Source organism: Engraulis encrasicolus, unplaced genomic scaffold, assembly GCF_034702125.1.
Source record: "Engraulis encrasicolus isolate BLACKSEA-1 unplaced genomic scaffold, IST_EnEncr_1.0 scaffold_27_np1212, whole genome shotgun sequence".
Classification (NCBI taxonomy): domain Eukaryota; kingdom Metazoa; phylum Chordata; class Actinopteri; order Clupeiformes; family Engraulidae; genus Engraulis; species Engraulis encrasicolus.
Window position 1 is genome coordinate 282,868 of NW_026945566.1, and position 17,678 is coordinate 300,545.

The 17,678-nt window shown below is 43.4% G+C and overlaps 1 protein-coding gene and 1 long non-coding RNA gene across 3 annotated transcripts in view; both read left to right on the forward strand.

Moving 5' to 3' along the window:
* The window catches only part of LOC134442994 (myeloid-associated differentiation marker-like protein 2), a 36,707-nt gene extending 19,441 nt beyond the window's left edge, over window positions 1–17,266 (forward strand). Inside the window, exons 6-8 of the mRNA XM_063192935.1 lie at window positions 5,257–5,291; window positions 5,561–5,738; window positions 16,825–17,266. Coding sequence (XP_063049005.1) covers window positions 5,257–5,291; window positions 5,561–5,738; window positions 16,825–17,189 — 578 coding nt within the window. The 3' untranslated portion in view covers window positions 17,190–17,266. The remainder of the gene's footprint in view (window positions 1–5,256; window positions 5,292–5,560; window positions 5,739–16,824) is intronic.
* On the forward strand, window positions 11,936–15,803 carry LOC134443064 (uncharacterized). Of its 2 annotated transcripts, none has more exons than XR_010033554.1 (7): window positions 11,936–12,043; window positions 13,246–13,315; window positions 13,513–13,617; window positions 14,075–14,153; window positions 14,242–14,351; window positions 14,587–14,691; window positions 15,150–15,803. It is a non-coding gene; the product is annotated as an uncharacterized LOC134443064 (long non-coding RNA). The 2 variants fall into 2 exon arrangements; XR_010033555.1 differs by having other exon boundaries at window positions 11,962–12,793.
* Window positions 17,267–17,678: the final 412 nt, after the last annotated feature.

Genomic DNA, 17,678 nt, shown 5'->3' on the forward strand with positions numbered 1-17,678 from the left:
TACACGCTTTGAGGTTCGGCTCGTCTGACATTCTTTGAAATGTCCATCCTCGAGACAAACTACTGTAGAATATTTCAGCGTCCATGCCACCTTCATTTAGCCTGGGTCCAATATTGGTGTCAGTTGTATGACGCTTAGTGAGGATGAGTGGGATAGTTTGACGGCTCTATGGAAGATCGGGATGTCTGCGAATGACGCACCATGCCGTGCCTATTTAGTGACTGTCTACTCTAGGTTCTAGTCTTTTCTACCGGAGGTGGTAGCTGTCCATGGTCCATAGCATGTCCACTTCATTAGCTATTTCACAGGCTACCAGAATGATAATCCCAGTGGAGTGTTATTCCGTTGTTGAATGCATAATGTAAATTGTTGCTGTAAGCGGTAGCCTATTACAACGCAACCATTTGGATCTATATTTTGGAGTGGTGTAGTGAAAGGAACGCTGAGAAGCAGAGCTCAAAATCAAATAGCGTTTTTGTCCAAAATGCTCGTATCGCTTGGGGTTATCAGGGTCATTCCAGCTGGAATCAGCAAATTTCTGAAAAATCTCCCACTCGACCCCCTTGGATTTGCCTGAAAAAAATGTATGTGATGGCTTAAACATCCAATAGATCATATCCACAATATCAGAACTCAGCTGTGGATACTTTTGGCACAAAAAATCTGTAAATAAGGACACCCCCTATGCTTGTTTTAGCGACATTGCATGAGTGACCATGTTCAGACTCAATTATCTCCAGAACTATTTGTGTCAGATTCATTATATTTTCAGGGCTAAGAGCCCCAGACCTGCATATCATATATTATAATTTGCAGCACTGTAAGTCAAATCACACCGTAATAATGTGCCTCTACTTTTTGTAGATATCATATGTTCTAGGGTTTCCAAATGTCTGTAAAAAAACTCTACATTTAAGGTTCATCCTTGGTAAATGGTATGATATGTACCATGACTTTCACATCATAGTATATCTAACAAAAGGCTCCAATGGTTGTTGAGATACAGAGGTACAAAGATGGGAAAAAATTAATTCGCACCAATGTTTGGAGCAATATTTCCAATCTATGACACTAGGTAGGAGCTTTCTGTTTGGTGTTTCTGAAAGAGGATGTTTTTTTAAACAACATATCAAAAAATTGGGATGGTGTTTTGCCTCATTCTTTTTATAACGGAGTTCAAAATCTCAATTGGCTACAATTACTTGAAGCTATGAGGACCATGTCACCAACCGACTTGTCGGAACTCTCAAATCCATGGCTCTGATGTCACCTTAACAGTGAAAACAAGATGGCTACCCTGTGAATGACAAAGCAAATTCTAGGGAAACCATAACATTTGAAAATAAATTGATTGATGGCACACAGCAAGAATAGCACATTGCACATGGCTTTGATAGACATTCATTATTTTAATTGTAAAATGATAATAATTATCATCATTTTAGTTGTAGTAGTGGTAGTAGTAGTAGTAGTAGTAGTGGTAGTAGTAGTCTTGGAATAAAGTGATGAAATAGGAGAGGATTAAAGAATTGTAGCACTCTTGTTTGCAACAAGGACTCCCATCCTAACTAATCTTTCAATCAGCACCTGTAACTTTATATTTGCTATGAAGCTTGTGTCTTACTCGTTAAGTTACCAGCTGTATTGCAAAATAACTTGATTCATACTGGCTAGAGATTCCCTCAAACTATTTTGACAGCATGGTCCTGGAGTTTTTGTTAGAGGAGTTAGCTTGCATGCAGTATTCAATATCAGGTGAATATTGAAGGCACAGAAGTTCATATTGGCACCAGACAATTGTGTGGTTCTTGTCACATTGTTGCGATCTAAGTCAGCTGCTTGCATCATTGCAATAATATCCCACAACAATGCTAACAAGTGGATTGCAGGTTAGCAGCAGTGATTTCAACAATCATGGTTTGGATGCTTGTACTCAATGTTCATTACTTGTAAAGTTTGTCATCACATTGATCCAGGTGAGATGATGGAAGCCGAAAGGAAGCTTTGCAGCATGCAAAATCGTTCAGATATGGTGGAGGATTGGGGGCGGGGAACAGTTCTACAGTCAGGGTACCTCTGTCGTGGTGACTGTTGGTGGGGGTGGGACTGTTTTATGGTCGCATAGGAAAGTAAAACTTGATTAGAGATGACACATAGGAGGAGACAGGCCCGATTCGAAACGGGGAAGGCAGCTGTCCTTCCAGTGAGCTAACTGGACATCGAGTCATGAAGTGTGGATCGAAACGAAAAATTGCTTTATTTCCTCTCTCGGCAGTTGACTGCATTTGTGGGCGTAACGAGGATATTTCAAGGATACATCAGATGCTGACTTCGCTTCCTTGGTACCCAACATGCTGTGCGCCACCTCCCTCTCAACCGGAAACCTGAAAAACAAACATGGCTACTACCCAAGCTACTACCTTATCATACTCTTTATTCTGACACTTATGTATGTAGATATTGAAAATCGAATGCATAAATCAACATTGTAGTATCTAAATATGCTGTCGCTAGATCTATTTATAGCCTATTTTACGATTCCGCCGTCTGACGATCATTCACCGTTCAAATAGCATGCGTAAGCTAAGCGCCTACGTGATGAACGTAACTCCCCCCATAGAATCGCAAGAATCGCCGTAACATCAAATGCGCAAGACGGCGCACTCGTTAGTGCCGTTCGTAACGGCTGCCTCATCAGCTGACTTCGCCTCTCTGATCAGTGACCTGTTTATGTAGGAGGAGAGTCATCGAGTCACTGCCTCCCGTTTCGAATTCAGCCACAGTTTGTAAAGAGGTATCCTGATTGTAGAACTTCCCGCCCCCAATCATCCTCCCCTGACCGAAGTGCCCTGAGCATGGTGCTGGTATGCTTACTCAAATCAATACATCTGTTGTTTGTCAAGGTGCTCCTCAGTGAACTGTCAATGAAGGAAGATTGTGCTCAACAATATGAGTGCAGATACCTAATGCCTCATCATTGACAATGGTAGGCTACCTTGTACAGTCAACTCATACAATGCAACTGGTGATTGAAAGTTAAGTGCGGATAAAGTGTTTTGTCACAGGCCAGAGCATTACAAGTTCTTGACTTGTTTCATTCATTTCATATTTTATCAAATATTAAAACACCATCAGCAATAACAACAATAGTCTTAGTTCTATGGATTATTTAATTCCTGCTTTGTTGGATCAAGGAAATCATATCAACGCCTTGTTTTATTTCCAGTTTGTTTTTTTTAATGACTTCTCTCAACCATCTTGAATTTATTGCTAACGTAGCGCCGGTGAGAACATGTTGCGTAGTCACTTGATCATCTGGCCGATAGTACACTTAAAAAGATGAGGCCAGAATCCCAGAAAAAAAATCAGAAATACTGAGCTGAACAAGCAGGGGTGTTAACAGCTTTGGCTGGGCCCGGGATAAAGTCTGAAGAGACCCCTTCCCAATGCAATGTAATGAGTACCCAATCTTGATTCCCCCATGTCCTTGGCCCAGAACAATTCACCACTTCCGCTTCCCTCGGCACTATTTGATCACAGGCTTATGTCACACAGCAATGCGCTTTACGATCATTAAAAGAAATGAGGCAAAACACCATTCTATGTTTTTGCTATGTTGTTAATAAAAATATCTTCTTCCAGACACAACAAAAAACAAGTTCACAGCTGGTGTCATACTTTGGAGGTATTGCTGTAAAAAATGGTGGGGTTTTTTTTCATGACGCCACTTTGGATGGATTTGAGGGATGCATGCCACACTGCATTGAGATTTGAAAAGGCATTATACAAATAAAGGGGCAAAACACCATCCCAATTTTTAGATATGTTGTTAAAAAGAATATCCTCTTCCAGAAACAACAAACAGCAAGTTCACAACCGCTGTCATATATTGGAAATATTGCTCCAAACAATGGTGTATTGTTTCCTTCCCATGATGCTGACTTCCTGGAACTATTTTGGAACTATGCCATTGGCTCCATGAGCCGCCATCTTTGTGTGAAAATGGTACACAAAAATCAAGGGGATTGGCCACCTTCTTAGGATGGATTTGAGGGTTAAGTCAGAAATACTGAAATACTGAGCTGAACAAGTATAAAATCACCTATTTGGTATTAGAGATTTTAGGTTTTAGTGTACACTGACTTGGCTATTCATTTTAGGTGTATTAAACCCAATTTTTCTAAGGTAACAGGGCTTCTAAGGTACACCTGCATGTCACACAGGAATGAGTTTTTAAAATTCATTATAAAAATAATGGGGCAAAACACCATCCCAATTTTTAGATATGTTGTGAATAAAAATATTACCTTTCAGAGACACCAAACAGCAAGATCACAACTGGTGTCATAGATTGGGAATATGGCTCCAAATAATGGTATAAATTAGTTTTTGCCCATCTTTGGACCTCTGCATCTCAACAACCATTGGACCCTTATATTAAATATGATGTGATGTGAAAGGCATGGAACATATCTGACAATGTACCAAGGATGAACCTTGAATGTTGAAATTTGAGGTTTTTATGGACATCTGAAAACCCTTGCAATTTTAATTTCAAAGAAAAGTAGAGGGCCAGCATTAAGGTGTAATTTGACATACAGTGCTGCAAATTGCAATGTATGCTTGTCAGGTCTATGACTCTTAGCCCTGAAAAAATAATGGACCTACCACAAACAGTTTTGGAGATAATTAAGTCTGAATATGGTCACTCAGGCAGTGACACCAAATCAGGGGGAGGGGGTGTCCTTAGTTACAGATTTTTTGTGGAAAAAGTATGCACAGCTGAAATCTGCAATGGTGGATATGTTCTATTGGATGTTTAAGCCATCACATATATTTTTTTCAAGCAAATCCGAGGGGGTCGAGTGGGGACCATTTGCTGATTCCAGCTGGAATGACCCATCAGCGTCCCCTGTTGCTGTGAATTGCCATGTTGTGTATCTTGACGGCCTATAAAAGTACAGTGTAATCCTGGACACATATCGCGTCTGTGCTGAATGTGGTTTCCACCTTGCACTAAACAATCTTGCTTGCAGACATATGGTGTACTTATTGGTAGGGAGGAGGAAGTGTTTTCCACAGTAGTAGCGCGATCAGCCTGTGCAGTGGGTAGTTTGAACTAAACGTGACTGCCGCCAGTTCTATAGGTGAACTTGACTCAAACTTGATAAATGGCAGTGCCCCACCGTTGTTTACCTACGCCCCACCAATAGATGTGCGCTGGAGTGTGTATGTATAATGTGTGTTTGCCTCCAGGTCTCTGCTACGGTGATGTCCTGGCTGAGTGTGGTGTACGTGTGTGTGTGTGTGTGTGTGTGTGTGTGTGTATAACGTGTGTGTGTGTATAATGTGTGTAATGTGTGTGTGTGTAATATGTGTGTGTGTGTGTGTGTGTGTGTGTGTGTGTGTGTGTGTGTGTGTGTGTGTGTGTGTGTGTGTGTGTGTGTGTGTGTGTATAATGTGTGTCCCCTGTCCCCCAGGTCTCTGCTACGGTGATGTCCTGGCTGAGCGTGGTGTGTGTGTGTGTGTGTGTGTATAATGTGTGTCCCCTGTCCCCCAGGTCTCTGCTACGGTGATGTCCTGGCTGAGCGTGGCTCCGTACGTGGGCCAGGTGGTGCTGTTGCTACGGCAACAGCAGCAGGTGAGCGGCTTCCTGTCCACGGTGCCGGGTCGCCTGAAGGTCGTGGAGACGCTGGTGGCCTGCGTGCTGTTCGCCGCACTCGACCCCAAACGCTACGGTACGCCACGCAGCACACACACACACACACACACCTGCAAAGCTTATGTACGCTACGCTACACACACACACACACACACACACACACACACACATGCACTCTCTCTCTGCGCTGGTGGCCTGCGTGCTGTTCGCCGCACTCGACCCCAAACGCTACGGTACGCAACGCAGCACACATACACACACGCACACCTGCAATGCTTATGTACGCTACGCTACACACACACACACACACACACACACACATGCACTCTCTCTCTGCGCTGGTGGCCTGCGTGCTGTTCGCCGCACTCGACCCGAAACGCTTCGGTACGTAACGTTACACACACACACACACCTGCAATGCTTATGTACGCTACGCTACGCTACACACACACACACACACACACACACACACACACACACACTCTCTCTGCGCTGTTGGCCTGCGTGCTGTTCGCCGCACTCGACCCGAAACGCTACGGTACGCAACGCTACACACACACACACACACACACATGCACACCTGCAATGCTTATGTACGCTACGCTACACACACACACACACACACACACACATGCACTCTCTCTCTGCGCTGGTGGCCTGCGTGCTGTTCGCCGCACTCGACCCCAAACGCTACGGTATGCAACGCTACACACACACACACACACACACACTCTCTCTTTGCGCTGTTGGCGTGCGTGCTGTTTGCAGATCTCGACCCAGAATGCTACGGTACACACACACACACACACACACCAAAAAACGCACACCAACAAAAAAACCCACACACGTTTACGCTGAAGACACATACATGTAAATTTGGCCAAGCGAAGTGAACTAAGCCATTCATTCCTAAGAGGGAGGCGAGGTCAAGTGAACAGGAGCTAAGCGAAATGATTCGACCAAGTCTAATATCATGGAAATTAGGAGCAAATTTTGCCGGCGGCAGCCAATCAAATCAACAACACAAATGTTTCATTCAATTTGATTCACCGTGACGACCTGATGACAGTTGAGCTATCAGAATGGAACACTGAATTTCGCTTCTCTTCGACTGCATGTGTCCCTAGCGTTAAAGGGACATTGTGCAGGAAATAGTCAAAAAAGGAACTGCAACTATGCTGCTCATTGAAATTGGGCTGCCTATTGCCAAATTTGACCTTTACATGAAAGTTTACCAAGTATTAAACAAATATTTTCTAATATCGTCCAAGTACAGTCATTTTTGCAGCTAAAAATGGCTATTTTTGTAAATTCAAAATGGCGGATCATGGAGAAGATCCCCCTTTTCATGTATGAACAGTGCAATTTTTCCAGTCATAGTGAATACTTAGAATTTGATGCTGGTGGGAAGTATTCATGAAAAAGGTAACATTAGTGAATGGGCAGCATGAATTCTGGAAATAAACAATTAAAAATCTCACACAGTGTCCCTTTAAGCCTCGATCACAAACGTCGCTGCCAGTTGCTAGCTTCTCCTCTTCACTCGCCTTGTTGCCACTTGCTCATGGAACATTCGCTAAACGCACTTGCGGCTTTAACTTCCAATGCACAGGCATCCGCCCACATCACATTGTTTGTACACTACTCGCCTCCTCGCCAGATCACAGAAACATTCTATTGACTTACGTAACTCGCTAAGCAAGTAACTAGCAGCGACGTCTGTGAAGAGGCTTTAGGGCGCGATCACACTGGACGCTTATTTTACAGTAGGAGGCGGAATTGTTCTATGAATTCTACGAGTGACAACTCAGCCATTACAAGGTTGCCTGGTCACTGCTTACAATTTTACTGACTCCATTTGAACCGGCGCAGCGAATCCACGCTCGTCTGGACGTGCAACGCAAAAATCAGCGTCCAGTGTAGGGCTGCACAATTAATCGAAAATCGTGATATAATCGAGATATCAATCGGGATTTAATCGTGGCAATAGTGACCTGCCTTCGAGAGCCTCCTTGAAGCCAGAACATACTGTGTAGGTACAGTCGCGTAAGAATCAGAATTCTTACACGGACCGCACTAGTAATGTAATTGAGTTGCGTTAATGTATGGAAAACTGCGTGGGGATTTACTCCTCATGCGGCTATACCAGGAATTGAAGGTAAAAATCTCGTTTGGGAATTTAATTAATTATGAATTAATTAATATTAATAAACAAATTAATTAAAATGTAATTTAAGGACCGTCTCATAAAATCCTTGGTTAAGGACCGTCTCATAAAATCCTTGGATTATCAATCACAATATTCAACAATAAATTGCTAAACACAGAATTAATAATAAGTTTTGTACTGGGGTTACTCAGCGGGGCACAGTGAACAATGAGACCTATTCTCTGTGATCAGCTGGGGTACACAAGCACAAAGGTTGATCTGAAGGCAAAGTTCTATAATAGGTTGGTTGGGTGTACAAAGTAACAAGGACAACAAAATGCAATCAAATGATTTACTTTTATTAACTACTAGGATAACTAATAAAATGCATTACATTCAAAGTCGGTTAAATGGAATAATAACAATAATAAGGCACAATAATATAAAACAAGAAAGAAAATAAAAGAGGGGAAAAGAAAGAAGAGGGGGACAGGCGTTCAGCCTGTGTGTGTGTGTGTGTGTGTGTGTGTGTGTGTGTGTAGCAGAGGTCTGGTTGCTATAGGCTACCACGTGTGTGTGTGGTTGACTAAGCTAGCATTAGCTACAGAAAGCATAGACAATGGAAAGGCTACTGATAAGTAGCTGCTTAGCAAAGGCCTAATGTCGACTAGGCAGGGCCCAAAGGGTCCACAACAATGTCTAGGTTTCTGTAATAAATGCACACAATCCCTAGTGGAATGGAGAGAGAAACGAAGGGGGATGAGAGAGAGTAGTAGTCAGTGGGAGGAACTCGCACTGATTACTGTATGCGTGTCTGTTGCTGGGCAACAATGGCGTCAAAAATACTGGATAAGAGAAAGATAACGCAAACCACGCCCACTCAATGCAAAAGCGTGGGCTCAAGTTGGGTCTCCTAAGGGGGCGTTGTCCCCTCCTTCTTCTTCTATTTGAGGTGTTTGCGCAAGACGTGCGCTACCGCCATCTACAGCGCTAAGGGGGCTTGATTTATTCTCAACCTCAGGACTCCGAAGGTCTCCTAACCGAAGGTCTCCTAAGGGGGCGTTCACCCGACATAAAGTGGATACCGGAAAAGAAACAAAATGACGCTTCTTCCTTTGGATCTACTTTCTTTGATGGCGTCCTCTCGGCTAGGTTAACGTTAGCATCAGAACCGTGAACAATAGGGATAGCTAGCAGCTATGTAGCAAGTAAACCGTATGGTTTCAGGCGCTTCAAGTCCCGTAGTGGACGCGCGAATGCATCAAAAGGGTTCTGGAATTAACAATATCAAGTCCGAGTAGAACAGGGAGAGAAAGAAAACGAAATAAAAGAAATAGCAAGTGGGAGACGTTGCCGTCTACGCAGCCATTACGAGTTGTAAAACTACAGGAAGTGGGGTTTCAGCGTGCTTGTGTAGACGCTGCAAGCCCAACTTGGCTAATGGCTAACTTGCAGAGCGCTCCGAGCAGAGTTGGCTATTCAGAGAATGGGTTACTACAGATTATGCACTCAAAGTGTATAAAAGAGTCCCGAAACGCTCGGAGGGTTCTGAGAATCAAGTATTTAGAAAGGGAGAGAGTGAAAGAAAGAGATAGAGGGAGAGAGATAGAGAGAGAAGGGAAAGAGAGATGGAACTCTAGTGGCTTTGCGTGTCTGTGTAAACAAATGGTCAGCGTCGCGTTAAAGCTAACCTAGGGCCTGTTACGGCCCGTTACAACAAAAGGCGCAGCGCGTGTATTTCTGGACTAGTAAACAAAGCGGTCGCGCTATGACGATCCTCGGAGAGTTCCGAACATTGATGGTTAAATCAATACTTGAACTATTCCGTGCGAACGCCACAAGCGGGGTCGCTAGGCTTAGTAGCCAGTAATACAGAATGGGTTAGCAGAGGGGAACCTAAGCTAAGAAGGATAGACAGAGAAGCAGGAGAAATGCAAATAAACATGTGCACATGAAAAATAACTCAAGTCATAGTTCAAAAACACATCTATCTCAGTACATAAGCTATGCCCAGTGCCTACTGTGTGAGATGAAGAGGAAGATCCAGTTTCCAAAGGGCTCGGTGCGTCCGCTTGGAAATGGGTTTGCGGTCCAAAGTTTCAAAGGGCTCGGTGCGTCCGCTCGGAAGTTTGGGGTTTGCAAAATCTTTGTTGTTGCGGCTGAGATTCGTCGGTTGAATCCCAAATGCGAGAAGTTTGTTCCACAGAGGCATGCGTGGCTTTTCTCGCAGTGAACTCGCCTTAGCTCACAGTGTCCGGATGAAAGTCTTTAGAGATGACCAGGCAAGATCTAAGACTTGACGTGAGGAATTCTTTGCAAAGGTGTTTTAAGCTTACAGTGTGTGTAAGATGAACTCCGGCCAGATATCAAACAATACTTCGTCCCAAATGTTGCGCAAGTTGCTCTATGCGGTGTTGATCGTCCCGCAACCAAACCAAGAGTGAGGGGCTTGGGGAAAGACAATGGGTTATCAAAGGTCATTGATAACCAGGTGATTGTGAATGGGGCTTTAGTCACAGCGCCTCCTAAAGGAGGAGGACTGAGAACAACATGGCAGGGACCCTGGGCCAGCCATTTGGCAATCAGAGGGAAAGTAACTCTTATACTAATGATTATTGATGACCTTCGTCTCAATCATCATCAGTTTGAGTCACATGATTCTCATAACTTTGTCATGAGTTTCTCTGCGTAGAGAAGTGGCAGGAATTGTATCTACATACTGAAAGGCTGTTTTTTTCTGGCCAGAAATCTGTTCACCTAAGTTTCATGCTATTGCCTTTTACATAATTATTACAATTCATTTCATTTTGCTCATCCCGTATATAATTCATTCTTGGTTATATTTCATATTTTAAATCTGCATAAATCAATAATCAATAATCGTGATTATGATTTGACCCAAATAATCCTGATTATGATTTTTTTTTTTCCATAATCATGCAGCCCTAGCACTGCATGAAAAGAGGAATTTGTGGATGAGTTTTGCACCTTAAATTGCCTCATACCTCAAGCCACAGCATTTGCGGCTCCCCCATGCCCCCCTCCCATCCCCTTCTTAGAAGAGCCTTTAATATGTAAATGCCAGTGATCAGGTCGGGAGCTGCCCCAGTCAATTTCAAGTGGGGTGGGGTGGGGTGAGGTCAGGTGGGTGGGAGGGAGTGGGGGGTCGGCAGGCCTGTTTCTAGGATTTTGGGGTCCCTAGGCAACGGGATTGTTGGGGGCCCTAGGGCATTTTTTGGCCTTTTACTAAAATGTGTGTGTGTGTGTCTGTGTGTGTGTATGTTTTTTCACGCTGCCCAGTGGTGTTTTTCAGAATCACTAACCATTAAACCAGGGGTAGGGAACCTATGTCTCGAGGGCCCTTGAGGCCGTTTTATCCGGCCCCTGATATCATTATAATGTTTTGCAACTTCACATGAAATAGGCCTATGACATATTTTGCAGGCCTAAAGGAATCTTAGAAATTACATTTCCAATGCAATTAAGTTATATTCAGGGGACCTAGAAAAGGTGGGGACTGTTTTAAAGGTGTCTACCTTTAAAGATGTCTATAGGCCTATAGGCCTAAAGATGTCTATATAGGCCTAAATTTTATGGGGAAATCCTGATTTGTGTTCATAGTACGGCCCCCGGAGGATTTTATGACCATGGTAGGAATTTGAAGTGGCCCCCGAATGAAGGTTCCCCACCCCTGCATTAAACCTTTCTACTAGCCACAGCTTTGCTGTCAGTACATTTTATTATGATACTATAAGCTCAGAAATTAAGTTGATCAAACAATTTGATCTGTGCTATAGGCTAAACATTTAAATGAACCTACAGAATAGGCTATCAAAATAGAATCATCTGAATGATCTTTCTTGGACATACATTTTGAAGTGACCCTTCGAATTAAAAAGGTTCCTCAGCTGCTTTTGAGGAAAAACATCAATGTGCTTGGCCACTCTGGTTTTTAAAAGGTATTCTGAACTAAAGCAAGGATTGTTCAAGTTAGTTGAAAATAGACCGTCTCTGGTTAAATTAGTTCTACACCAAGCCTTTAGGTGGCAGTAAAACTAATTGGCACAATGCGAATTCCACACACAAGCCACAAAGAACGAAGCCATCAGCCGCGGTCAACATCACCTTCCTGATTGAACAGAACCACGTGTTGTCTGTGTGGTTTACAAGTTTCTTGGCGATATGGGGGAAAAGTTCCTCACATACCAACGGAAAATGGGCTTCATATACATGTAAGTACATTTTACTCAACTGTGGTTTAAAGTTTCAGTACTCAAGAGCGATTGAATAGCTCCTCTGAACACAGATCCGCCATTGCTAAGTTATGGCACAGCCGCTTTACATAGCTGGTAGCTCAAGTCCCCTCAATGTGACTACACTAGTTGCTGCTGTACGCTAGTAAATTCTGATGACTTGCGAGCATCGTAATGACAAAATGCTGTGGTGAAACAGTGAATATGTTAAGTATACTTGTTGATGGTAAATTGTTTGACATTGCTCGTTCTCAGTTGCCTTTCCCCTGCCTGAAGATAGACAAAGGCTACCGTTAGCATGCTATTGCGTTAGCTCATCAACTAGATGCTGGGGCACTGCTCATTTTTCACGTCTGCCCGGCATTTCGCTGATGAACTAACTATTAGACGCCTTGCCAATGTATTTTACAGCGGCAAAAATGCATCTAGGCGACGTTGGAAAGACTGGTGTGCCGTCTGGGTATGTTGGTTTTCAGTGCTGGGCAGTAGCGAAGCGACTAGTTTAACTACATTCTCTAGTAGCTTGGTCGTAGCGTCACTACTATGTATCGAGTAGCTAACATCCCTGTAGTTAAGCTATTTTTCCTCAAGTAGCGACGTAGTCTACAAAAGCTACAATTTGTCCCCCATCGATTTTACTCAATGATTTTTGTTTTACTTTCTCTATCCTGAAACCTAGGCAGTCACACAGGGGTTCCCAAGACCCACCTGCGTAAACTCAAGTCAAAGGTGGGATATAGGATTTAGTTCCATGCTACACCTTGCCCTTTCACCAAACCGACCGATTCTTCCTTGTTGCGTTCTATATTATGAAAGCTAACCGTGAGTAGTTCTGGCGGCAGCTCTCAGTAACGCGAGCCCAATGTATCAGCGCGAGCTCAATGTCGACCAGAGTGGTCAAGTTAATAGAGCACGCCACCCCGAAATCAATGTGAAATACCCTGCCATTTGCAACAGTAGGCAACCTGTCCTTAAAAAGTATGGGTCCTCAAAACAGCACTTGTTGCACAAATAAGTGTAGATGGCCTCTTCAAGAAATTGAAATTATGTATAGTCACTTTTTCTTATTGTTTCACGTGGAGGTCTACTGACCTTGTCTAAATAATGTAGGCTAGTTTATGTCCATGTATTATATTAGGACCCAAGGTTAATGGGTTATTCTATTTACCATGTTTTCACAGGCTGCTGTCTCATAATATGGCGAAGACGAGTCACCTGAAGGCCTAACTCGCCATAGAAGACTGAAAGAATGTAAGATTAACTTCTTTGTGACCAATATGACTTGCTCATTGATACATTTGCTATGTCAATATGAGGTGCATGGTAAAGTATTTAATTTATTTGTCTCGCTTCTAAGAGCTGTAGAATCAATAGGGTGTTCTTTTTTCAGGGTGTTCTTTTTTATAGAACTGGACAGGTCATTTATTCGTTCCCCTTGTTTTTTGAAGTGTCCTGCAGGATGCTGTGTCCTGCAATCCTGTGTGCTGTGCTACAGACGCGTGTGGAGGTCAACCCAAAATGGGCACAGTCTCACCACAGAAGAGTGAAAGAGGGTAAGCTTAACCTATAGCCTACGTCAGGGTCGGGGAACGTTTCTCATTCGAAGGGCCGCTTCAAATTCATCCGAGGGGCCGTAAAAGTCCTCCAAGGGCCGTACTATGAACACAAACCAGGATTTTCCCTTTCACTTTAGGCCTATATTGAAGGCAGCCACATTTAAACAAACACCACCTTCTTCAGGTTCCCTGAATATAACTTGATTGTATTGCAAATGTATTTTCTAAGATTCCTTTACAAAATGTCATATTTCATGTGATGCTGAATAGCATTAAAATTATATCGGGGGGGGGGGGGGGGCCAGATAAAACTGCCTCAAGGGTCACAAACGGCCCTAGAGACATAGGTTCCCCACCCCTGGCCTACATTGTCAATATGACTTGTGCTACTTTATAGATAAGTAATCAATGCTGTGCATTGCTATGTTTTGATTTATTTTCTTACATCCTACAGATCCTGGCAGGGAGACGGTAGTGTCCTGCAGAATGGTGATGGGCCAATCTTACAAGAGACCACAGAAAACTGATATAGTGTAAGATTATCCCTGTTGGGCTCAATAGGTCTTGCTTATTGACATATTGGTGTATGGCAAAGTATTTATTTATTTGTCTCGCTTCTAGGAACTATAGAAACAACAGTGCCTGCTGCAGTATAACGAGGACACCCTGAGCAGAGAGCTCCAATAGACCCAGGTCCAGTGTCTTGGCAGGGTGAAATGGCACTGATATGGGTATGTACTAATGTCAGTTAAAATGAATGAATTAATTAATTCTCATATCTGAATAATGTGAACACTGGATTTACCACACACACACACACACACACACACACACACACCCTAGGCCTAGATGATTTGGACACAAGGTTACTTTTACCACAGCTCTGGCACATCAATTTTCATTTGTTTAATAACTGGTCAGGTAATTTATTCATTCCCCTTGTTTTTTTGTTTGTTTTTATTGTAGTGTCCTGCAGGATGCTGTGTCCTGCAATCCTGTTTTCTGTGCTACAGACGCGTGTGGAGGTCAACCCAAAATGGGCACAGTCTCACCACAGAAGAGTGAAAGAGGGTACGCTTAACCTATAGCCTACGTCAGTGGTGGGGAACCTTTCTCATTCGAAGGGCCGCTTCAAATTCATCCGAGGGGCCGTAAAATTGTATTGCAAATGTATTTTCTAAGGTTCCTTTACAAAATATGTCATATTTTATGTGAAGCTGAATAACATTAAAATTATATCGGGGACCAGATCAAACGGCCCTCAAGACATAGGTTCCCCACCCCTGGCCTACATTGGCAATATGACTTGTGCTACTTTATAGATAAGTTCTCAATGCTGTGCATTGCTATGTTTTGATTTATTTTCTTACATCCTACATATCCTGGCAGGGAGACATAGTGCATGAGACCATAGAAGACTGAAATAGGAGATTATCCCTGTTGGGCTCAATAGGACTTGCTTATTGATATATTTGCTATGTCAATATGAGGTGCATGGTGAAGTATTAATTTATTTGTTGTTTCTACAGCTCCCAGAAGTGAGACTGAGTGCCTGTTGCAGTATGACGAGGACGCAGTGACCAGAGACCTTCAGTAGACCCTGCTGGCATGATTGGTGGCTGAAGAACATGAAATCAACAGCAATGTTTATAATGTTGTACATACCTGTATAGTCTGTATTAAAAGGCAGTACCTGTAGTATTTTTCCTCTTACTTTCATATTTACCACATATTTACTATGAATTGACAACTTTTACTAAAATCCATTTTTTATGTGCCCTGACTAAAACTATCCTTAAACCTAACCTGTCAGAGATGTAACAACAACCTGCTCTTAGCAATGTGGCAGTAGTCTACTTGGATGCAGCGGGGAACATAGAACCCTTTTTTGAAAAAGCATTGTATGTTTCTGAGTTTTATGAATTGTGCCCTTCCCAAACATCATGCATAGGCTAAGCGTATCTATGACACGCTGATTTGAACTCACTATCGCGTGTGTCCAATACGCATTTTCGAGTTAAGTCGTGCTCCACAACGCCCTGTGACAGGTTAGGTTTAGGGATGGTTTTGGTTTAGGCACAATCTAGGTAGAAATTCGCCTAATCTCGCTGTTCTTGGCAAAAGTAAAGCAACAGAAACATTACTTCACTGACAGGTTAGGTTTAGGGGTGGTTTTGGTTAGGGCACAGCAAAACATTGCGTTAGTAACAGAAATGCGCTGTGACCAAACAAAATCGCCGACACGGCGGGAAAACTGCGCAAACCTAGTCACTAGTAAAAAGTGCATGAAAGCGCTTTACCGTTGCGTTGAGGAGCACGCTTTGAATTCAAAATGCGTCGCACCATGCACTAGCGTGCGATACGTACGCTAAAGCATGGTGACAGCCTGCCCAAACTTAACCTGTCGGTAAAATGTTTCCTAGTTGTACATTTGTGACCTGAGTGCTGTGTACATCACTGCATATAGAGTATATTGTTTGCACGGTATGTGTGTAGTTGCATGGTTCTTGTCAAAATGTGTGTACATTGTTTGGTGTGATATTAAAAGCGTTTTTTAAAAAATAATTTTCATTTCATTCATTTTCATTTTATCAATAAATTCACATCATGCATGCTAAAGCCCCATCACAGTGCAGCCTATAATGATGTGAATATACAAAGTAAAATCAACCTAGGTATATTAGTAATAATTTTTGCATAATTATACGGACCTACTGTATACGGTCTGCATAAATTAATCCAACGTGACCAATAGAAGGTCGTAGCTGCTAACCAATAGCGCAGCTCTTTTACTTTGAGTCACGTGTCTTTTTCGTCCAATAAGAGCAAGGCTAGTCCGCGTTCCGGGCTGGCTGTCATTGCCTTTCATGTGGTAATCGTTGGCCATTAACACCCTGCTGTGAGACCTCTCCGCGGCTCGCGATTCGCTTCCGGGCGATTTAGGTGTCATCAAAATTGTTAGTTTTGATTCTCTCAAGCGCTCAAAATCAGACGAAAGTTAGGCAAGTCCGTGGACGATTAGGGACGAGTTCATTGTCACAAATCCCCCTTTTCGTGCTGTGTAGTCCAGTGTGATCGCGGCCAAACTCTTTAATGAGGATGCGTGCTGTCACAAACAGATGCAAACTAAACACCTTTTCTCTCTCTCAGGTGGTTCGGGTCCGCTGCAGTCAAAATTACTTAACACCTTTCCTCTCTCTACAGGTGTTTCGGGTCCGTTGCAGTGGTGCGTGGCGGCGTACTCCCTGTGCTTCATTGGCGCGCTGGCCATCATCATCCTCACCCTCTCCGCCCGCCTGCCCCCACGCCTGCCCTTTGACCCCATCGTGTGCACCTACAACGTGCTGGCCGCGTGCTGCTACATGAGCGCTGCCGTAGTCTGGCCGCTCTACGCCTTCCAGGGCATCGGGCGGCCGTCGTGTCCCGGTGTCGGCGGCTCATCTGCCGCCTGTTTGGACTGGGACGCCCTGGTGGTCGTCACGTTCATGACCATCATCAACCTCATCCTCTACCTGCTGGACTCCGCCTACTCCATATATGTGGTGGTGATGCAACGACGTGATAACTGAAATCTAAAAGACACAGCACACACTGCACACAACAAAATTGCATTTATGCCTCACCTGAACAAGAGCAAACTAGACACTTACACACTCACATACACTGCTGTCACACACACACACACACACACACACACAAACTCAAACTAAAGGATCATCAACTTGATCCTGTACCTGCTGGACTCCGCCTACTCCATATATGTGGTGGTGATGCAACGACGTGACAACTAGTATAGACACACACTAGATCAGTGTTTCCCAACCTTTTTCTTCAGGGACCCATGTTTTTACCATTGTAAGTTTTGGTGACCCAACTGCGCGAGCGCCCGCACGAGAGGGAGTCGAGAGGGAGTCATGATACCCTCTGTTTAAGTTTCCTCATTTTGGTCGAATATAGAATAAGTATTTAAGGTAGCACTTACATTTTGTTGCTTCTATGCATATATTACTTAGGCCTAAATGCTTTGTCATTTATTCAACAAGGGCTATATATAAGGT